Source organism: Muntiacus reevesi, chromosome 14 (genome assembly GCF_963930625.1).
Source record: "Muntiacus reevesi chromosome 14, mMunRee1.1, whole genome shotgun sequence".
Classification (NCBI taxonomy): domain Eukaryota; kingdom Metazoa; phylum Chordata; class Mammalia; order Artiodactyla; family Cervidae; genus Muntiacus; species Muntiacus reevesi.
In genome coordinates, this window is record NC_089262.1 from 36,552,168 (window position 1) to 36,569,374 (window position 17,207).

General features: G+C 38.7%; 1 protein-coding gene across 2 annotated transcripts in view; it reads right to left on the reverse strand.

The window, feature by feature from the left end:
* Positions 1-17,207, reverse strand: part of OXCT1 (3-oxoacid CoA-transferase 1) — a 161,231-nt gene that overhangs the window by 54,128 nt on the left and 89,896 nt on the right. For both annotated transcript variants that reach the window (XR_010658981.1, XM_065905191.1), the window contains exons 12-13: positions 13,539-13,611; positions 12,852-12,927 (exon numbers count right to left, since the gene is read on the reverse strand). Coding sequence is in view for 1 of the 2 variants with exons in the window: in XM_065905191.1 (XP_065761263.1) it covers positions 12,852-12,927; positions 13,539-13,611 (149 nt within the window). In the remaining variant the exon portion in view is untranslated. The remainder of the gene's footprint in view (positions 1-12,851; positions 12,928-13,538; positions 13,612-17,207) is intronic.

Genomic DNA, 17,207 nt, shown 5'->3' on the forward strand with positions numbered 1-17,207 from the left:
TTTTTGACAATAAAAGTTCTAGTCAAAAATTATCTCTAAACCAAAGGAGTAAAGTATGAAATAAAGCTTTCGCCAATTGGAAATGCTAATAACTTCAGTCATTCAACAACATTTAGTCTTCAAGATTCATTAGTCTTTAGCTGCAGGGTCACAGTCTTCAGCCTTTTGGCTTCATTCCCCGCTAAGTCATATCAGAAGCACCACTATTTATGAAATTACTAATAATGGGTTTCTTGGAGACCTCATCTATCATTTTTAATGTTTCCTCCCCTTCTTTTAAGTGGGCTCTTTAATGAGAGGGGGCTGCCACAGTCATCCAAAACATCTTTAACTAAAGGGATAATAACTGAAAATAACAAACTCACTCATTGCTTATTTTCTTTATAAAGAAGGAGAAAGAGGACAGATACTATTTTAATAAAAAGGTCCAAACTCCCATTTCATGCATAGACTTCTGCCTTCCAATACCGTGGAGGTGGAAAGTATGACCAAATTCATACAGAGCTGCTAGGAGGCCAAGTAGCATCATAGCGTGGAACCAATCAGATGTCTGGCTTACCTTCTTTCAGTGTCTGACTTGAATATATCTGAGTCCCAGTGAACGGAGTTCTTAGAACCAAGCAGTTGTTCACAAACACATCATATGCAACATACAAAGGAAGAAAATATTTCCTTTCCTTCAGAGCAAAAACAGACTCAGATAGCAATCAAAAGACAAAATCTCTTTTAAGATTACTGAAAATTGAGATATTTCAACAAGAAAAATCTATTTCATATCCTCATGTTATTTTGCTTACTTAAAAGATTAACACTGCTGGGGACCTAGGCTGAGTGAGCTAACTTGCTAATGAATCTGCTATTGTTCCTTCCTGATCTTACATTTAATCCTTTTTTTTTTAAACCTCTACTTAGGATTCCCCTTTGCAATGATCCCCATATTTCTATAATTCTGTCTCAATGTTTCCCATTTAAGAAATATCGAAAGCTAAAATTATAAAAATCCTAGTAGAGGATAAGAACTCTTTCAAAGAATGCTTCAGTTGGTAGATTATTAAAAAAAAAAGGGTAGATAATGGATAAAATACTTCATACATGGGATTGATGTTAATTACTGTGATTAGGCAGTGGAGACTTTAGAATTCAAGTGAGGACTTAAAAGATAATATGCAGAAGAAAGAATATGCAAAGAAGGTGCTGGTCAATCCAGCACCTTCCAAAGCCTGCAGCTTGAACCAGTATTACACATACAGCATGTATCCTTCCAATTGTAATAGCCTGTACCCCACACATGAGCTTCCCACGTGACACCAGTGGCAAGGAGCTCACCTGCCAATGCAGGAGACATAAGAGATGTAGGTTCGATCCCTGGGTCAGGAAGATTCCCTGGAGAAGGGAATGGCTCCCCATTTCAGTATTCTTGCCTGGAGAATCCCATGGACAGAGGAGCCTGCCAGGCTACAGTCCATAGGTTCACAAAGAGTCGGACATGACTGAAACAACTCAGTACGCACACATGCTACCCCACACAATGAAACAGATTTCTTTCTCAAGTTTACAGAAATGCTGTAAAGATATTTATTTATTTTGCAGGTAGTTTTGCCTCCATCACAAAAGGCATTAGTAAAATACATCCAAAAAAAGAAACAAAGAAACTTGTGGCAGAATGCAAAGTACATAAAAGCAAACAATACTGTGATTAAATCCCCACTGCATAACTTGCAACACAGGTAAACTTGAAAACTCTCCTGGCCTGAGTCTCTTCATCTATAACAACAGGGACTATTACATTTAACTCACAGAGTTACAAGGATTAAGTGACAATAAACATACAAATAAAGAGCACAGAACCTGGCCAATAGCATGAACCAAAGAGCTTCTAGTAAAAATAGCAGATTTATAACTTAGCTCCCTTGTAGTAAAAATAGAAGATTTTTAACTTAGTTGTGACTTCCCTGGTAATTCAGTGGTAAAGAGGTCACCTGCCAGTACAGGAGATATGGATTCAACCCCTGGGTTGGGAAAACACCCTGGAGGAAGGAAATGGCAACCCACTCCAGTATTCTTATCTGGGAAATCCCATGGATAAACGAGTCTGGTGGGCTGAGCACACACACACAGCCTTTGATCATCCATAGGATCCTCCAAGTAAGAGAAATTTTCCTTATAAAATTCGTATGTCAATATGGTAGTCAATAAATACTTTTAATCTGAAAAATGTTGAAAGTGAGTAATAAAACTAAAGACTAGTTTTCAACATAATGTTTTCCAGACAGTCACAGATTAAAGTATTTTTGGGTAACCAAATATAGTTTTCAAGTGAAGAACAATAATAAACAGCTTATGTCCTAATAACACCCTAAATTCATAAATTTTACTAATTCTAGGTTGTCTTTTTATTTTTTTTTTAATGTATGCTCACTTGTTAAATTGCAGTACAAAAAGAAATCATTCTTTGGTCTCAGAAATGTCACGAATATTAAATGTGTCTCTAATCGGCACAGGAAGTGAAGTTCTATCCTTGGGGTCAACGTACGTTTTATTCCCTGGTAGAATGAGAAGGGCCTGGCTAGGTTCTTCCATGGTCCTCTATTCTCTCCAGGGGAGCTAGGAACAGAATAAACTGGGGGGATCAGCCTGGTATACAGGAACCACAGACAGAGGACACTCCCGCATATATGGAGACTTAGCTGACCATGAGCTTACAAGGGAGAAATAATGACAGCAAGGAAACAGCAGGGCCACAAGCCAAAGTGGCAGAAACCAAATGCTAGAGTGGGGCTTTTTTTGTCTCGATTTGACTGATGTTCAGCTGTGACAGCTATGAGATATCAGCGTGTGAGACAGATGCTCAGTAACAGAATTTTCAGAGAAAACGGTCAAAAACAAGTTCTATGATTTTTGGATCCACTGGCAAGACCAAGGAGCAGGGTATAGGCCACAGCAGAGAATTCTCTATAAAGGGCTTGAAGAAAGGTCCATCCCAGCAACCAAAAAGAGGGGCAAGTGTTCGTCTACCCCTAAATCTTAGAGCCTGGATGACAACAGGAGAGCAGCATACCCTTTGGAGAAGAGCCAGGATGCAACCAGGGAATGGCATGTCTGACTCCTACCTGAGAAAGTAGGAGTAGCTACACTGTTCCTGAAGGTGGACAAGAAACGTGTGGGTGCTTCCCAGATGTAGGCCATGTAGGAGAGGGCCAGCATGAAGATGCTTTAATATTTTCTCAACAAGATGCCATGGAAGGAAGAGAGGGTCCTATCACTGAGAGTGTATGTATGAAGTGGACAATAGGAAAACCAGGAGCTTCTGGCAAAGCATCCAGCCATCATTCATCAGGACAGACACTACAGAAGGAGCCCAGAAGGGGGTCCCCAAACCCCAGCCCAACCACACAGAGAAAGGGATCAGCTCTGAACATCTGAAAGAACCAGAGCGCGTGGAGGCAGTTCACAGCATTACCAGTCAACAGCATATAAGAACTTTCCCGACCTTCTTCCTCACCTTTCCATTCTGCTGAATTTTGACCCTGCAGTGTCAAACTGAGTTGGTGGACAAAGTGAGTGAAGAGAAAACACAAAAGAACACCAAGCAACCTTCCCCAAATGCAGGTAGTCTGTTCTGCCCACAGCTGGGAAGCAGCGGAGAAAGGAGATACATTGCTTTTGAAAGCATCCTGAAGCGAAGCTCACTAGTCTGCACTGTGTTTAGTTGCTCAGCTGTGTCTGCTTCTTTGTAACACCATGGACTATAGCTTGCCAGGCTCCTCTGTCCATGGGATTTCCCAGGCAAGAATACTAGAGATCTTCCCAATCCAGAGATCAAACCTGGGTGTCCTGCATAGCAGGCAGATTCCTCATCTGAGCCACCAGTTTGAACTGGATCCTTTCATTCTAGACTCACTACTGAGTTTGGGAATTAAAGTGACCCACTGCAAGTTTATTATCTGAGAATGAGCTGACACAGAGGGAAAGCTTCCCAACTGAATAAAGTTAAATGCACCACAGGAGATAAAAACTGCTGTGCTTTGATTTCATCCCAAGTGTAAGACTTGTTCAACATATCGGAAACAAAACACACACACACACACACACACACACACACACACACACACGTTCACACATGCTTGCTTGTTACAGCTGGTCTCTTAAGACACATTCACAACGAAGAACAGTCACCATCAATACTGCTTTTTAAAATGATCAAAGGCAGCAGTACTGGAAACAATATTTGATAAGATATAATAAATGCTAAAAGCCAAAAGGAAGGCATCCAGAACAACAGCAAAAAAAAGAATTAAGTGCCCCTCCAGAAAAATAAGATATTGCCTGCTCTTTAAATAGTCAAGGATGCAGTTTTTAAAGAAATGCAAAATAACAGATTAGAGGAACAGGAAAAACAAACAAACAAAAACTGATACCAGTGTTGGTGATAGAGTGAAAACAGTATGAGTGCAAAGTGGGATAATTTTTTGACAAGAATTCAGTAAGTTTCAAAAACCTTAAAAATTGACCAAGATGTTCTATTACTAGGGATTCACACTAGGAAAATCATCCAAGAACTATATAAAGACCAAAGTTCAAAAATATTATTAATGGTTTTAAACAATTAGAAAATCAGACAGGGACTTCCCTGGTGGTCCAGTGGTTTAGAACCCACCTTGCTGGGAGAAAATAATAGCAAATGAAACACCTGACAACGAATTAATCTCCAAAATATACAAAGCAGCTCATGCAGCTCAACGCCAGAAAAACGAACAACCTAATCAAAAAGTGGGCAAAAGACCTAAACACACATTTCTCCAAAGAAGATATACACATGGTAATAAAACAAGAAAAGATGCTCAACATCAGTCATTATTAGAGAAATGTAAATCAAAACCACAGTGAGGTATCATTTCACTCCAGTCAGAATGGCCATCATCAAAAAGTCTACAAAGAATAAATGCTGGAGAGGGTGTGGAGAAAGGGAACCCTCTTACACTGTTGCTGCTGCTGCTGCTGCTAAGTCGCATCAGTCGTGTCCAACTCTGTGCGACCCCATAGACGGCAGCCCACCAGGCTCCTCCATCCATGGGATTTTCCAGACAAGAACACTGGAGTGGGTCACCAGTGCCTTCTCTGCTTACACTGTTGGTGGGAATGCAAACTGGTACAGCCACTATGGAGAACAGTGTGAAGATTCCTTAAAAAACTAGAAACAGAACTGTCGTGTGACCCAGCAATTCCACTGCTGGGCATACAATTCCAAGGAAACTAGAACTGAAAGAGACACATGTACCCCAATGTACACTGCAGCAGTATTTACAATAGCTAGGACATGGAAGCAACCTAGATGTCCATCAGCAGATGAGTGGGTAAGGAAGTTGTGGTACATATACACCATGGAATATTACTAAGCTATAAAAAGGAATGCATTTGAATCAGTTCTAATGTGGTGGATGAAACTGGAGCCTGTTATACAGAGAGAAATAAGTCAGAAAGAGAAAGACAAATACTGTATATAAATGCATATATATGGAATTTAGAAAGAGAGTAATGACAATCTACATGCTGGGCAGCAAAAGACACACAGATGCTAAGAACAGACTTTTGGACTCAGTGGGAGAAGGCAAGGGTGGGATGATTTGACAGAATAGCATTGAAACATGTACATCATCATATGTACAACAGATGACCCAAACAAGTTCAATGCATGAAGCAGGGCATTCAAAGTCAGGGCTCAAAACAATCCAGAAGGGGAGAGAGATGGAAGGGGGGTTCAGGATGGGGTGGACACATGTACACCCACAGTTGATTCATGTTGATGTATGGCAAAAACCATCACAATATTGTAATTATCCTCCAGTTAAACTAATTAATTAAAAAGAAAATAGAATCTACCTTGCATTGCAGGGGACAGAGGCTTAAACTCTTGGTCAGGGAACTAAGATTCTACATGGTATGGAGCAACTAAGCCCACATACCGCAGCTAAAGATACCACGTTTTCCAAGTTAAGACCCAAAACAGCCAAATAAATACAAATAAATAAATAATTAAAAAAAAAAAGAAATACAGACAAAAAAATAGAAAAAGCGTCTTTCAGACATCAGAGAGCAGGCAGTACAGGATTGTGATCTCTGAGAAAAGGGAAGCCAGTGAGATGGGCCCACAACTGCCCCAGGCTACTGTCTACAGTTTCCAGCCTGCAGTGCAAGGAGGGGAAACCAGAAGTTCAGCTGCCTCATTTGGGTTGAGATCTCAGATCAACTAGAATTTGACTTGAGATCTCAAAATACCAGAAGGGAGCTTCCTATACAGAGAGAGAACTCAGAAGATTTGCAAAAGGTGAACTCAGGTTGTTTACCAGCGTAATGATGTGTATATATTACAAGAAAAAATTATCCAAGGCCTGGTGAAGAATCACTAGAAGTATTAGGTGAAAAATGTCCAGAATTCACACAGGTCTGAGAATAATTCATATCCCCACTAGCCAGAGGGGAAATGCCATGGACATCTGGTAGTGTCCTCAGAAAGAAACAGTATGAGTAGTGGGACTAATTAGACTTAAACTAAAGGCTGCTGTCAACTAATCTCAAAGAGCTTAAAAGCAAATTTTCCATAAATTAAAGTAAATAAATAAAAATTTAAAGAAATTTTTTAAAAAAGCAAATACTGAAAGAATCAACTTGAGTAACATCTGTAAGACTTGCATTTAGAAAAAAAAAAAAATCAAAGGATGTCCTTCAAGCAGAAAGACAATACGGTCAGATGGCATTCTGAATTGATGTAAAGGAAAAGTGAAGGAAAGAGCAAATATACAGGGAAAACAGATAAAATACACAATTTATATACACAAATTATGAACAGTATTTTTCTCATTTTCAATCTCTTTAAAAGAGACTTGACTGTTTAGAGCAAAATAATAACAAAGTACCATGGATTTATGGGGCTTCCCAGGTGGCACTAGTGATAAAGAATCTGCCTGTCAATGCAGGGGGACATAAGAGACACAGGTTCGATCCCCGGGTTGGGAAGATCTCCTGGAGGAGGGCATGGCAACCCACTCCAGTATTTTTGCCTTGAGAATCCCCATGGACAGAGGAGCCAGGAAGGCTATAGTCCACAGAGTTGCAAAAAGCTGGACAAAACTGAAGTGACTTAGCACACATGCATGCACCATGGATTTATAACACATGCAGAATAAAACATATGACTAAAGAGCAAAGAAGATAACATAGAATATAAGTTTACAGCTGTATGGTTCTTTCATTATACATAAAGAGATATAACTTGAAATAGACTGTGATAAATAAAAGATGGCCTGTATTGCAAACCTTGAGCAAACCACTAAAATATATATAAGAAAATAAGTCAAGACTGGATAAAAAACAAAAATCTAACTATATATGTTAACTGCAAAAACTCACTTAAATGTAAAGACAGGTTATAGGTAGAAGAATGGGAAAAGATATACCATGCAGAGTGGTCATATTAAGACAGCAGGCTTCAGAATAAGAAATATTATCAGAGATAAAGAAAAATATAATTTTTTAAAAGGTCAATTTGTTAAAAGAATATAGTAATCTTAAATGTATACTACTGCAATGGAGCTCTAAAATATATAAAGTAAAAAGTGATATAACTGAAAGGAGAAATATACAAATGTACAATTATAACTCAAAGTTTCAATGCTCTTCTCTCAGTAACTGATAGAAAGGCACAGTAGACATGAACCACACCATCTCCCTACTTTACCTAATTGACAGTTATAGGACACTCTAGCCAATAAGAGCAGAATACACATTCTTTTCAAGAATGGAAACAGATGGAACGAGCACAAAGATAGATTATAATCTATGCTGCAAATACACCTCAAACTTAAAAGGATAGAACCCATGTAAAGTATGTACTCTGACTTCAAGAGAATTAAACTAGAAATTAGCACAAAGTTTTGTGGAAAATCACCAAATATATTGAAATTAAATGACATACTTTTAAATAACCAATAGGTCATGGGAAAAAATCACAAGGGAGATTAAAAAGATCCTGAAGAGAATAAATAAAACAAAATAGACAAAAATTTGTGGGATGTTACTGATACAGTGCTTAGAGAGAAATTTAGAGCATGGCCCTTAATACACATCTAGTAAATATTTGTTGAATGAATGAGCTAACTTAATCCCCAAAGCAAGCACATGAGTTAAATGTTATCATTTTACAAATGAATATATCAAGGTTCACCTAATTTGTTATACCACCAATAAATGACAGAACCAGTACTTAAGCAAGGCTTCCCTGGTGGCTCAGATGGCAAAGAATCTGTCTGCAATAAGGGAGATCTAGGTTCACTCCCTGGGTCAGAAAGAACCCCGGGAGAAGGGAATGGCAACCCACTTCAGTACTCTTGCTTAGACAATTCCATAGACAAAGGAGCCTGGAGGGCTGCAGCCTCTGCGTGCATCGTAAGTCACTTCAGTCGTGTCTGACTCTTTTTGACCCTATGGGCTGTAACCTGCCAGGCTCTTCTGTCCATGGAATTCTCTAGGCAAATATTGGAGTGAGTTGCCATGCCTGCCTCCAGGGCATCTTCCCGACCCAGGGATCAAACCTGCATCTCATGCCTTCTGCACTGGCAGGAGAGTTCTTTGCCACTAGTGCCAGCTGGGAAGCCCAACCTACAGTCCCCGGGGTCGCAAAGAATTGGACACGACTGAGCAACTGAGCGATTAACACTTTCACTTCAGTACTTAAGAACAGGCATATCTAACCCCGAAGTTCTCTACAGTCTCTGTTACATTACACTGATGGGGCAAAAGCACTCCTGAATAACTGTCAAAGCACACGTATCTCCCACCTGTCCTTTTTCCTTGCCCATGGCTTGCAGCTGCCTGAGCACTGGGACAAATGGACCAGACACCAGCATCTTAAAACAACTATCTAGATCTGTATGTCTGTATCTATCCATACAGTAATCTTTAGATTTCTGTGTCTGTACCTACAGTTTAATATATGGGCTACACTTCATGCATCTAAACCACGAGACTAAATGTTGAACACAACCCCTTCCCCTCAGCTGTTCAAGTAGGAAAACTAGAGAATTAGCTTATTGAAAACAGGCATCATATTTAGGAGACCAAATCAATGTTATGCACTCATACATATAGCATACATGAATATGACGTCGATTTGTGCTTAATCTTCTAAAATGCACAAAGAAATGAAAAGTATGAGGGAAAAACAAACACCTAACCATCCTACTTGTGTTTTCCCAAGAACCCCTCATTTCTGCTCTCCCCGTGCAGAGGGAGCAGGCCCCTGGCTGCTGTGTTCAGCTCAGATACAGCGACTTGTCCAGAGGGCAGCCATTGCAGGCTTTTAATAACCAGCTCCCACAGTAGGTCATATACATCTACTTCCCCTCACAAGTTTATCATCTATGGCAACTGTTTCCCAGAAATAAGCATTAGAAAAGCCAGAGCAGCTCTGGATGGAGAGTCAATGGACTGCACATCTTCTCATATTTCTGCAGCTTGCCAGGGGTTGCCATCATCAGAGAACTATAAAGAGCCAACCACTATTCTGTCACATTTTCTCTCTTCGTATGCTCAGGGCAGAATTTTCAAAAATCTGTGAAAACAGGACCCATGCTGCATACTAAGAAGCTATTAGAGGATAAGACAAATAGCATCCACACCATTTGCTTGCCTTAAAAGCTTAAAGTTTATTATAACCTGACATTGTAATGATTGATGGAGATGCTACAATGCAGAAAAACTCAAGACTTTACAACCATTGAAAGATTATTAAACTCAGTAAAAAGATAAAAGTAAATGAAAAATGATATAATAAAGCTGAACCCTTCAGCGCCTTGACTGCCAGGTCTTGCAATAAAAATATATCTACATTTTATAAATCAACATAAATCTTTAGGGCAAACAGAAATAGATAGCTCACTGAAACTACATAAGGAGGACATAACCAATAAAAAAAAGAAATGTGTCCTCGGATCTGGTACTTGAATATGAATTTGGATACACAGGTTTTACAGTTATTGTAAAACACAGTCTTGCTTACGCTAGTGTTTTTTGAGGCAAATATTCCCTCTCAATGTTAAGCAACAGTACACTGAAGAAGTTAAAAATAAAAGCCACTATTTAGGGAGTGCTTTGAGTCTTCACTTTTCATTTTCTTTTCATTTAATCCTAACAAAAACATGTACTCCAGATTGTGAATTTTTAAGGGGTAGAGCTGAAATTCAAATCAGATCTCTCCCAAATTAAAGCTCATGGTCTTGACTCTTAAGCTATCTTGAATCCAAAGGAATCAAAATATATACCATGTGTCACATACAAAGAATCCCAGAAGTGATTATCAGTTACTAAAAGAACAAGAGGGCTTCCCTGGTGGTTCACGGGTAAAGGATCTGCCTGCCGATGCAGGAGACAGGGATTCAATCCCTGATCTGGCAAGACCTCACCCGCTGTGGATCAACTGAGCCCACGTACCACAACTAGTGGGCAAGCGCTCTAGAGCCTGAAAGCTGCAGCTGCTGAAGCCTGTGTGCCTAGAGACCGTTCTCTCCAACAAGAAAAGTCACCGCGATGAAAAACCCAAGCCACTGCAACTAGAGAGTAGCGCACACCACAACTACAGAAAAGCCTGCACAGCAATCAAGACCCAGCACAGCCATAAATAAAATTCTAAAAGAACAAAAGAAATGCTCATTCAGAAAAGACACTATTAACCTCCATGACCAAGAGTGGAACCAGACACAAAAACACTTTTTAAGCTTAATTTTTCTCCACGCCCCTTCAGAACTCCAGAGTTCTCTATCGCTGCTCCACTAGATCCAGTCCTTTGCAAACTCATGAGCTCCAAACTGTATTAGGAAAATTACAAAGCAATAAACACTGATGTTTTCATCATTCACAGGAATCTTCATAGGATATGTAAAACCATGATACATGTTGGAAAATCTTTCCTACAAATGACAACTACATAATGCATACTCTCACCATGACAGCTTCCAGCCTCACTGTGTGCTAAATCATAATAAAAACAAATTGTATAGTCGCTTGTTAAAGATGCCCAAGTTCCCTGAAAGCAAAAATGTGTTGGACATGTTTCTGTGATTTTAAAACTCACTAACAGTCAGAGAAATAGACTCTACTTTGAACTCTCTTGCTTCTGCTCATAATAATCAATCCTCTTCCACCCTCTCTGCCAGGCATCTCCAACTTCTCCTTCTTAACTTATCAAATAATAACAACCCATTTATCTAGCATATACTGTGTCAAGCTCTATGATATTATAACCTTAGAGTCGGAGCTAAAACTCAGGGCTTGCTATTTTATGCTCCTTCTACTACCCTCTATTAGCCTTTTTCTAAAATTTGAAAAGAGAAATACACTCTTTCTACACAAATAAACATTCCTATAAAGTATCAGTCTGACTTACTGTATAATGCTCAGGAGACCCCCTGATTTCTTTGAAGCCGCCAAAAGTTGCCAGCTCTTATAACTATGGCTAATTTAGAATAACAATATAATCCATAATTTGCTAAGGGTTCTTACTATTAATGGGTCAATGATATTTTCCCTTTACATTTTAAATATGATTGATGATCATTCTTTAATACACTCAAACTTGGTTTTCAAACGTGGTTACATGTCATCACCATACAGGACTGCTTTTAAAATGACCAGTTCCCAGGTTATATCCCAGATTAAATTGGAAACTAATGACGGGCCAGAGACATCACCATTTTTAAAAATTCCCAGGTGCTTCCAAAATGCAACCAAGTTTGAGAGCCAGAACTGTAATAATAACTGAAATTTTAAAATAATGTTTCAAGAGATCATAGTTCAAAAAAGCTAAACTAATACAATCTCTACCATTGTTATCAACTACATTAATTCATCCTCCTCAAAAAATGAGCAGGAAAAACTAAGAAATTTAAAAAAACAAAAAACCTTTCATTATAGAACACCAACCTCAGTTAAAATATTTTTTAGCTCAAGCTTCAGAGAAACATACAGAAATCTTTAAAGATACACATTAAAAGAGTAACCTGAAAAAAATGAGCTCATAATCATGAACACTCATTTGTTTGCCCACACATATAAAGAACCACACTCTGGAATGTAAAGAACTACACTCACAAATCAACTGATTATAGTCTTTTTTCCAAAGCGGTTCAGGATGGGGACCACATGTAAATTCATGGCTGATTCATGTCAATGTATGGCAAAAACCACTACAATATTGTAAAATAATTAGCCTCAAACTAATAAAAATAAATTTAAAAAAAAGGTTTCTTCCTTGATTTAGATCATTAGTAAATGAAAAATGTTTGCATTTCACAGACATGTTTAAATATCACAGGTTTTGTATTCGGTAAAAGACAATGTGATTGATTACTCATGGGGTCACATGACTAATCAAGAGAGCATTTTAACCACTGTGAATAAGAAAATAACACAAGTAACATAAAATTAATGAACATATTAATTACTCTTTCTAGTTATAAAAAATATTTGTATTTCTTACTTTTATCAGAGTATAATTAACTCATATTTTTTACCTTCTGAGGAAGTTCTCTGTTTTTCTAGGGAAAATAATGCTTTGACTCTGATCTTATCTATTTTTAGTTCCAATTACATAGTAAACTGGCAAAGCTAAATATTTTTCAGGAGAATTAGAAATTTTATTTTTATTAAAATTTGAAATAAGAAATACATATTACAATATTTATTTTTGTAACAATTATATTTGCACTCATAGCAATCTGACAAGATTTCTCTTTATATTAATACTTCAAAAACAATTATTCTAACCCAGGCATAATTCAGAAGAAAACATGGCTACTTACAGGTATCATCCAGTTAGCCAGGTCACCGTATTTGGAAACCTGCATGGCTCCTAGCATTGTTAGATTGACATGTCCCCTGAGAAAGACAAAGAAGAAATATAAAGCAAACTTCCATGTTTTATATCCCTTTTGCTTGAAATTGCCAGCAATTAAATAATCCTACTCCCCCTGTCCCCAAATATATTTGCTCTCCTCCACCCAACACTTGATTTCCAAATAGAATGACTTCAAGCTGATGTAGAAAAATAACTATTAAGAGTTCTTGTAAAAAATTATAGCCTATATTGTCTTCAAAAACAAATTAAAAACAGGTGTATACAGTGAGTTTGTTTCCACTGGTGAGGGAGAATGTGGCTCCATTTGAAGGAAACACTAGCTAGAAAATGAAAACACAAGTTTGTAGAAAATGTTAGGATCCTCAGAAAGAGCCTCAAAAATGTTTACTTCAGTTTAGTTGGCACACAGACATATATTCCACTTTGAAGGTTCTTTTAATAATTGCGGGCTGCATGTTCCAATTGCCAACATTCAATGCGAATAATTTCACATCTTGGTGCAGCCAAGCAAGTCCATGATCATTTTCCGGCTGGGAGAGGTGGTTATGTTTCGGAGTCTTGCTAACAGACTCAGGGATGACTCAGCTCATTCCACACCGTGGGAAACATGAGGGGCTCCGTTATTACATACCCTCTAATCATCGCAAATGATTCATCGCTGGAGAAATAAGAGGCTCCTGGAAGAACAGTAACTGTTTCCTTGCCTACACACACACACACACACACATACAAAGAGAGGGAAAACAAAAGAAAGAAAATGCTATTAGATTTCTAAGAGCGGAAACCATGGTGGAGACAGAGGTCTACACCTTCTCTATTTCATACAGAACTAAGTGTCCCCTAACCAAAACGCAGCAACAACAGGGGTATGCGGGGACACAGTGGGGACTCTCAACCTACGAAGATGAGTGTTTTGTCACTAACATTGTTCAGATTTGCCCTTGCGTGGGGATAGTGAAAAGCAGACCAACTTTTCATTTTATTATTGTTTTTAAATTCTCTATAGACAATGCACTTCTCTATTGCCTATTATTACATAACCATCTCTGTCTCCCATCAGATCCAGTCCCTTCACAAGCCTCTACTAAATGCTAATAGGAGTAAAGAAGAAAGGGGCTCCTGGGATGCACCTGTCAGAACCCAATGCTACTGTAAGTCCCTGGACCGAAACAGTGCAGAATAAACATGAAGAAATAAGCTTGAAGGGAATGACGCAGGAGATGCTTCTCAAATATTTCTTAAAAATCAACGAATAATCTAGAAAGAAGGTTCCACCTAATTCCTTAACGTCACTGGGCCTGAATCTCTTCTTTCAACCTCTCTCTCTCTCTCTCTGCTTAATCTTATTGCTCTTGCTTTGGTAAATTTCTATTAATAACCAGAAAAGGTCCTCTTAGAAGGACCTGTCCTAACACTTACATCCCATAATAAAAACTCAGAGCTAGAAAAGTTCTTCAAGGTCATCCAATCCCTACACAAGCAATAATATAACCTACCTCAAACCTGAGCTGCTTAGTTCTTGTGACCTGTCTATTCAGGAGCTTGAGTTACCCAGGAGATGCTTCTGGTCTCAACAGAAAAGTGTTCACATGCCACTCTGCCAAAGGTTAAGTCAACTGTCTGAGGACACTGCATGCCACTGCCCCAGTGTAATAGGGCAGACAAGAAGGGGGAGAAAAGTGATTCCAAGACTGGAAGAGAGCAAAGCTCGTGGACATAACAGGACCAGAGTAATCTGATCGTGCCCAGATGTGCAACAGCTGTCCCCTCAACTTCTCAAGTCATGTCCAAGAGCTAACTTCACCAATATCACCCTCCACCTGAGCTCACATATAAAGCATGACTATCTATATCATGATGAATTATTTACTGACCCCCAAAAGTTTGATTCTAAACAAAGGAAACATTTTCACCTCTTTTAAAGGAACATAAAGCTGAAAAGCTTTGGAAAATACTGTCTGGTGTGATTAATAAGGGCTGGCTTGTAAACAGCACGTAAGATGTGAAGGATTAAATGAAATCATGCATGTAAAGCCCTTACTCTAGGACCTGGCACAGAGAAAGCACTCTGTGAACATTAATTTTTAATATTATTTTCACTGTTATTCCTCACTCCAAACCTACTTGTGAAAAAGACAATGCCATCAACCCTCTAGGGATAAATGCTACAGGGGCAAGCAATTAGCTTTTATGATACGGTTATATACCAGCGTGTGAACTCCAGGTTTCAGGACAAGCAGAATACAACTAAGCCTTATCCTAACACCACTTTCACGTCCAGAAAATACAGTTCCTCTCCAGTCCTGTGAGGTGGAGAGGCAAAGAAGATCTTGTAGGCTGAAAAAGCAAAACAAACAAACAAACAAAAATCTCAATTCTTTGTTCTCTATGTGATAAATCAAAATGACTTCCAAAGGGCTATCTCTACTGGCTGGCAGAATATAGAAGGCATTATTTACCACTTACTGTAAAGGAAACTCTGAGATCAATGCACACAGAGCTTCTGATCTCCCCATGTGATTTATCAAGGACAGTATTTTTTTAAAGAGCCCAGAAAATAATTCTTATGAAAGTTATTGTCAGGCCCCCTGTAATATATTCTGGAATCTTATAAATATATTCTTTGAAAAAAAAGCTAATTTTCATTGTTTTTAACATCCCAAAATCTAAATAAAAATAGGATATCCTAAAGTTGATATTAATGCTTTTCAACTACAGGGTCCTAATTTGGTTAAATAATTATAATCAATAATACAATCAATATCTTAAAGAAAAAAGGCTTTCGTATTTGGCTTTTCCTAATTATTTGTCTCTTTCATCTTTCCCCTGTATATGTCTACGTCCTCTCATGATATTCAGGCAACAGAATTAACCAATTTCATGGTTATTGAGTCATTTGGCTCATGACATAACATGTCATTCACTCAATAACAAGTAAATGTTTACTCTGTGCCTTAAAACAAAATGTAGATGCCCTAGACAAATGGTTCTCAAACACTCATCAGAATCACATGGAGGGCTTATAAAATTGAGCACAACTCCCAGAGTTTGAGAACTTTCATCTCTAAGAAGTCCCCAGTGATGGGGATGCCAATGCTGTAACTCTGAAAACCACACTTTGAGAATCGCTGCCCTATGCAAGGGCTTCCCAGGTGGTTAAAGAATCTGCCTGCAATGCAGGAGATACAGGTTCAGTCCCTGGATAGGGAAGATCCCCTGGAGGAGGACACAGAAACCCACTTCAGTATGCTTGCCTGGAGAATCCCACAGACAGAGGAGCCTTGAGGACTACAGTCTATAGTGTCACAAAGAGTCGGACATGACTGTAGCAACCAAGCAAGTGTGCATGCCCTAAACAAAAGGAACATAATACCCAGCAAGGGAGATGAATATACACAAATAATAACAAGGAAAAATGTGGTATGCTTATGAGATGCTAAATGTGTTGTGGGTTTGAAGGAGAAGCACTTCTGAGCCCCAAGAGGATTTGGAGAGGACAAATGAACTAGGACTTGAAGGCTAGGCATTACTGATAAAGAGATGGGGATGAAAAAGGAAGGGATAGAACAAAACAAAAAGGGAAGGGCACTGAAAGAGCTAAGTCATGGAGGAAGGGAACAGAACAGATCGAGCAGTTCAGTATGGGTGGACTCAGCTATAGCAAAAGATAAATCTGGAAAGGTCAATCACAATCATTAGAGAGATCCTGAATGCAGTACTCTTTGTACTTTAGACTGCAGGCCTGTAATTCTTCAGATGTGGCACACAGACCTCTAGAGCAGATACTACTGATGTTGGGGGCTGGAAACTGCTCTGATTATTTCAGGATAGTTAACAGCATCCCTGGCCTCTGCATACTAAAATGCCGGTAACACTGGCACTCCAAACATTATCAAATGTCCCCAGAAAGGTGTAATCACCCCTCTTTCCCATTGAAAGCCACTGCTCTAGAGGCACATGGCAGGAAACAAGGATATTCAAAAGCCATGAGATTAACACGGTTCTTTCTAAGTCGTTGTTGTTGTTTAGTTGCTAAGTCTTTGTAAGTAGTTTTTTAACCAAAAGGTAGGGAAGCCTGGCATGCTGCAGTCCCTGGGTTCACACAGTCAGACACGACTTAGTGACTGAACAATGAACAAGAAGTCATTAAAAACATTTTGATATTAAAATAAGAAAAATATTAAGAAATAAGAAAGAATGCAAAATGCATATTAATATGAAAGCTAACATGAGATTTATTAGAAATTTCACAATTGCACTAGGATACTGCAAATCTTCCTGAGGCCTCAGAAATATTCTA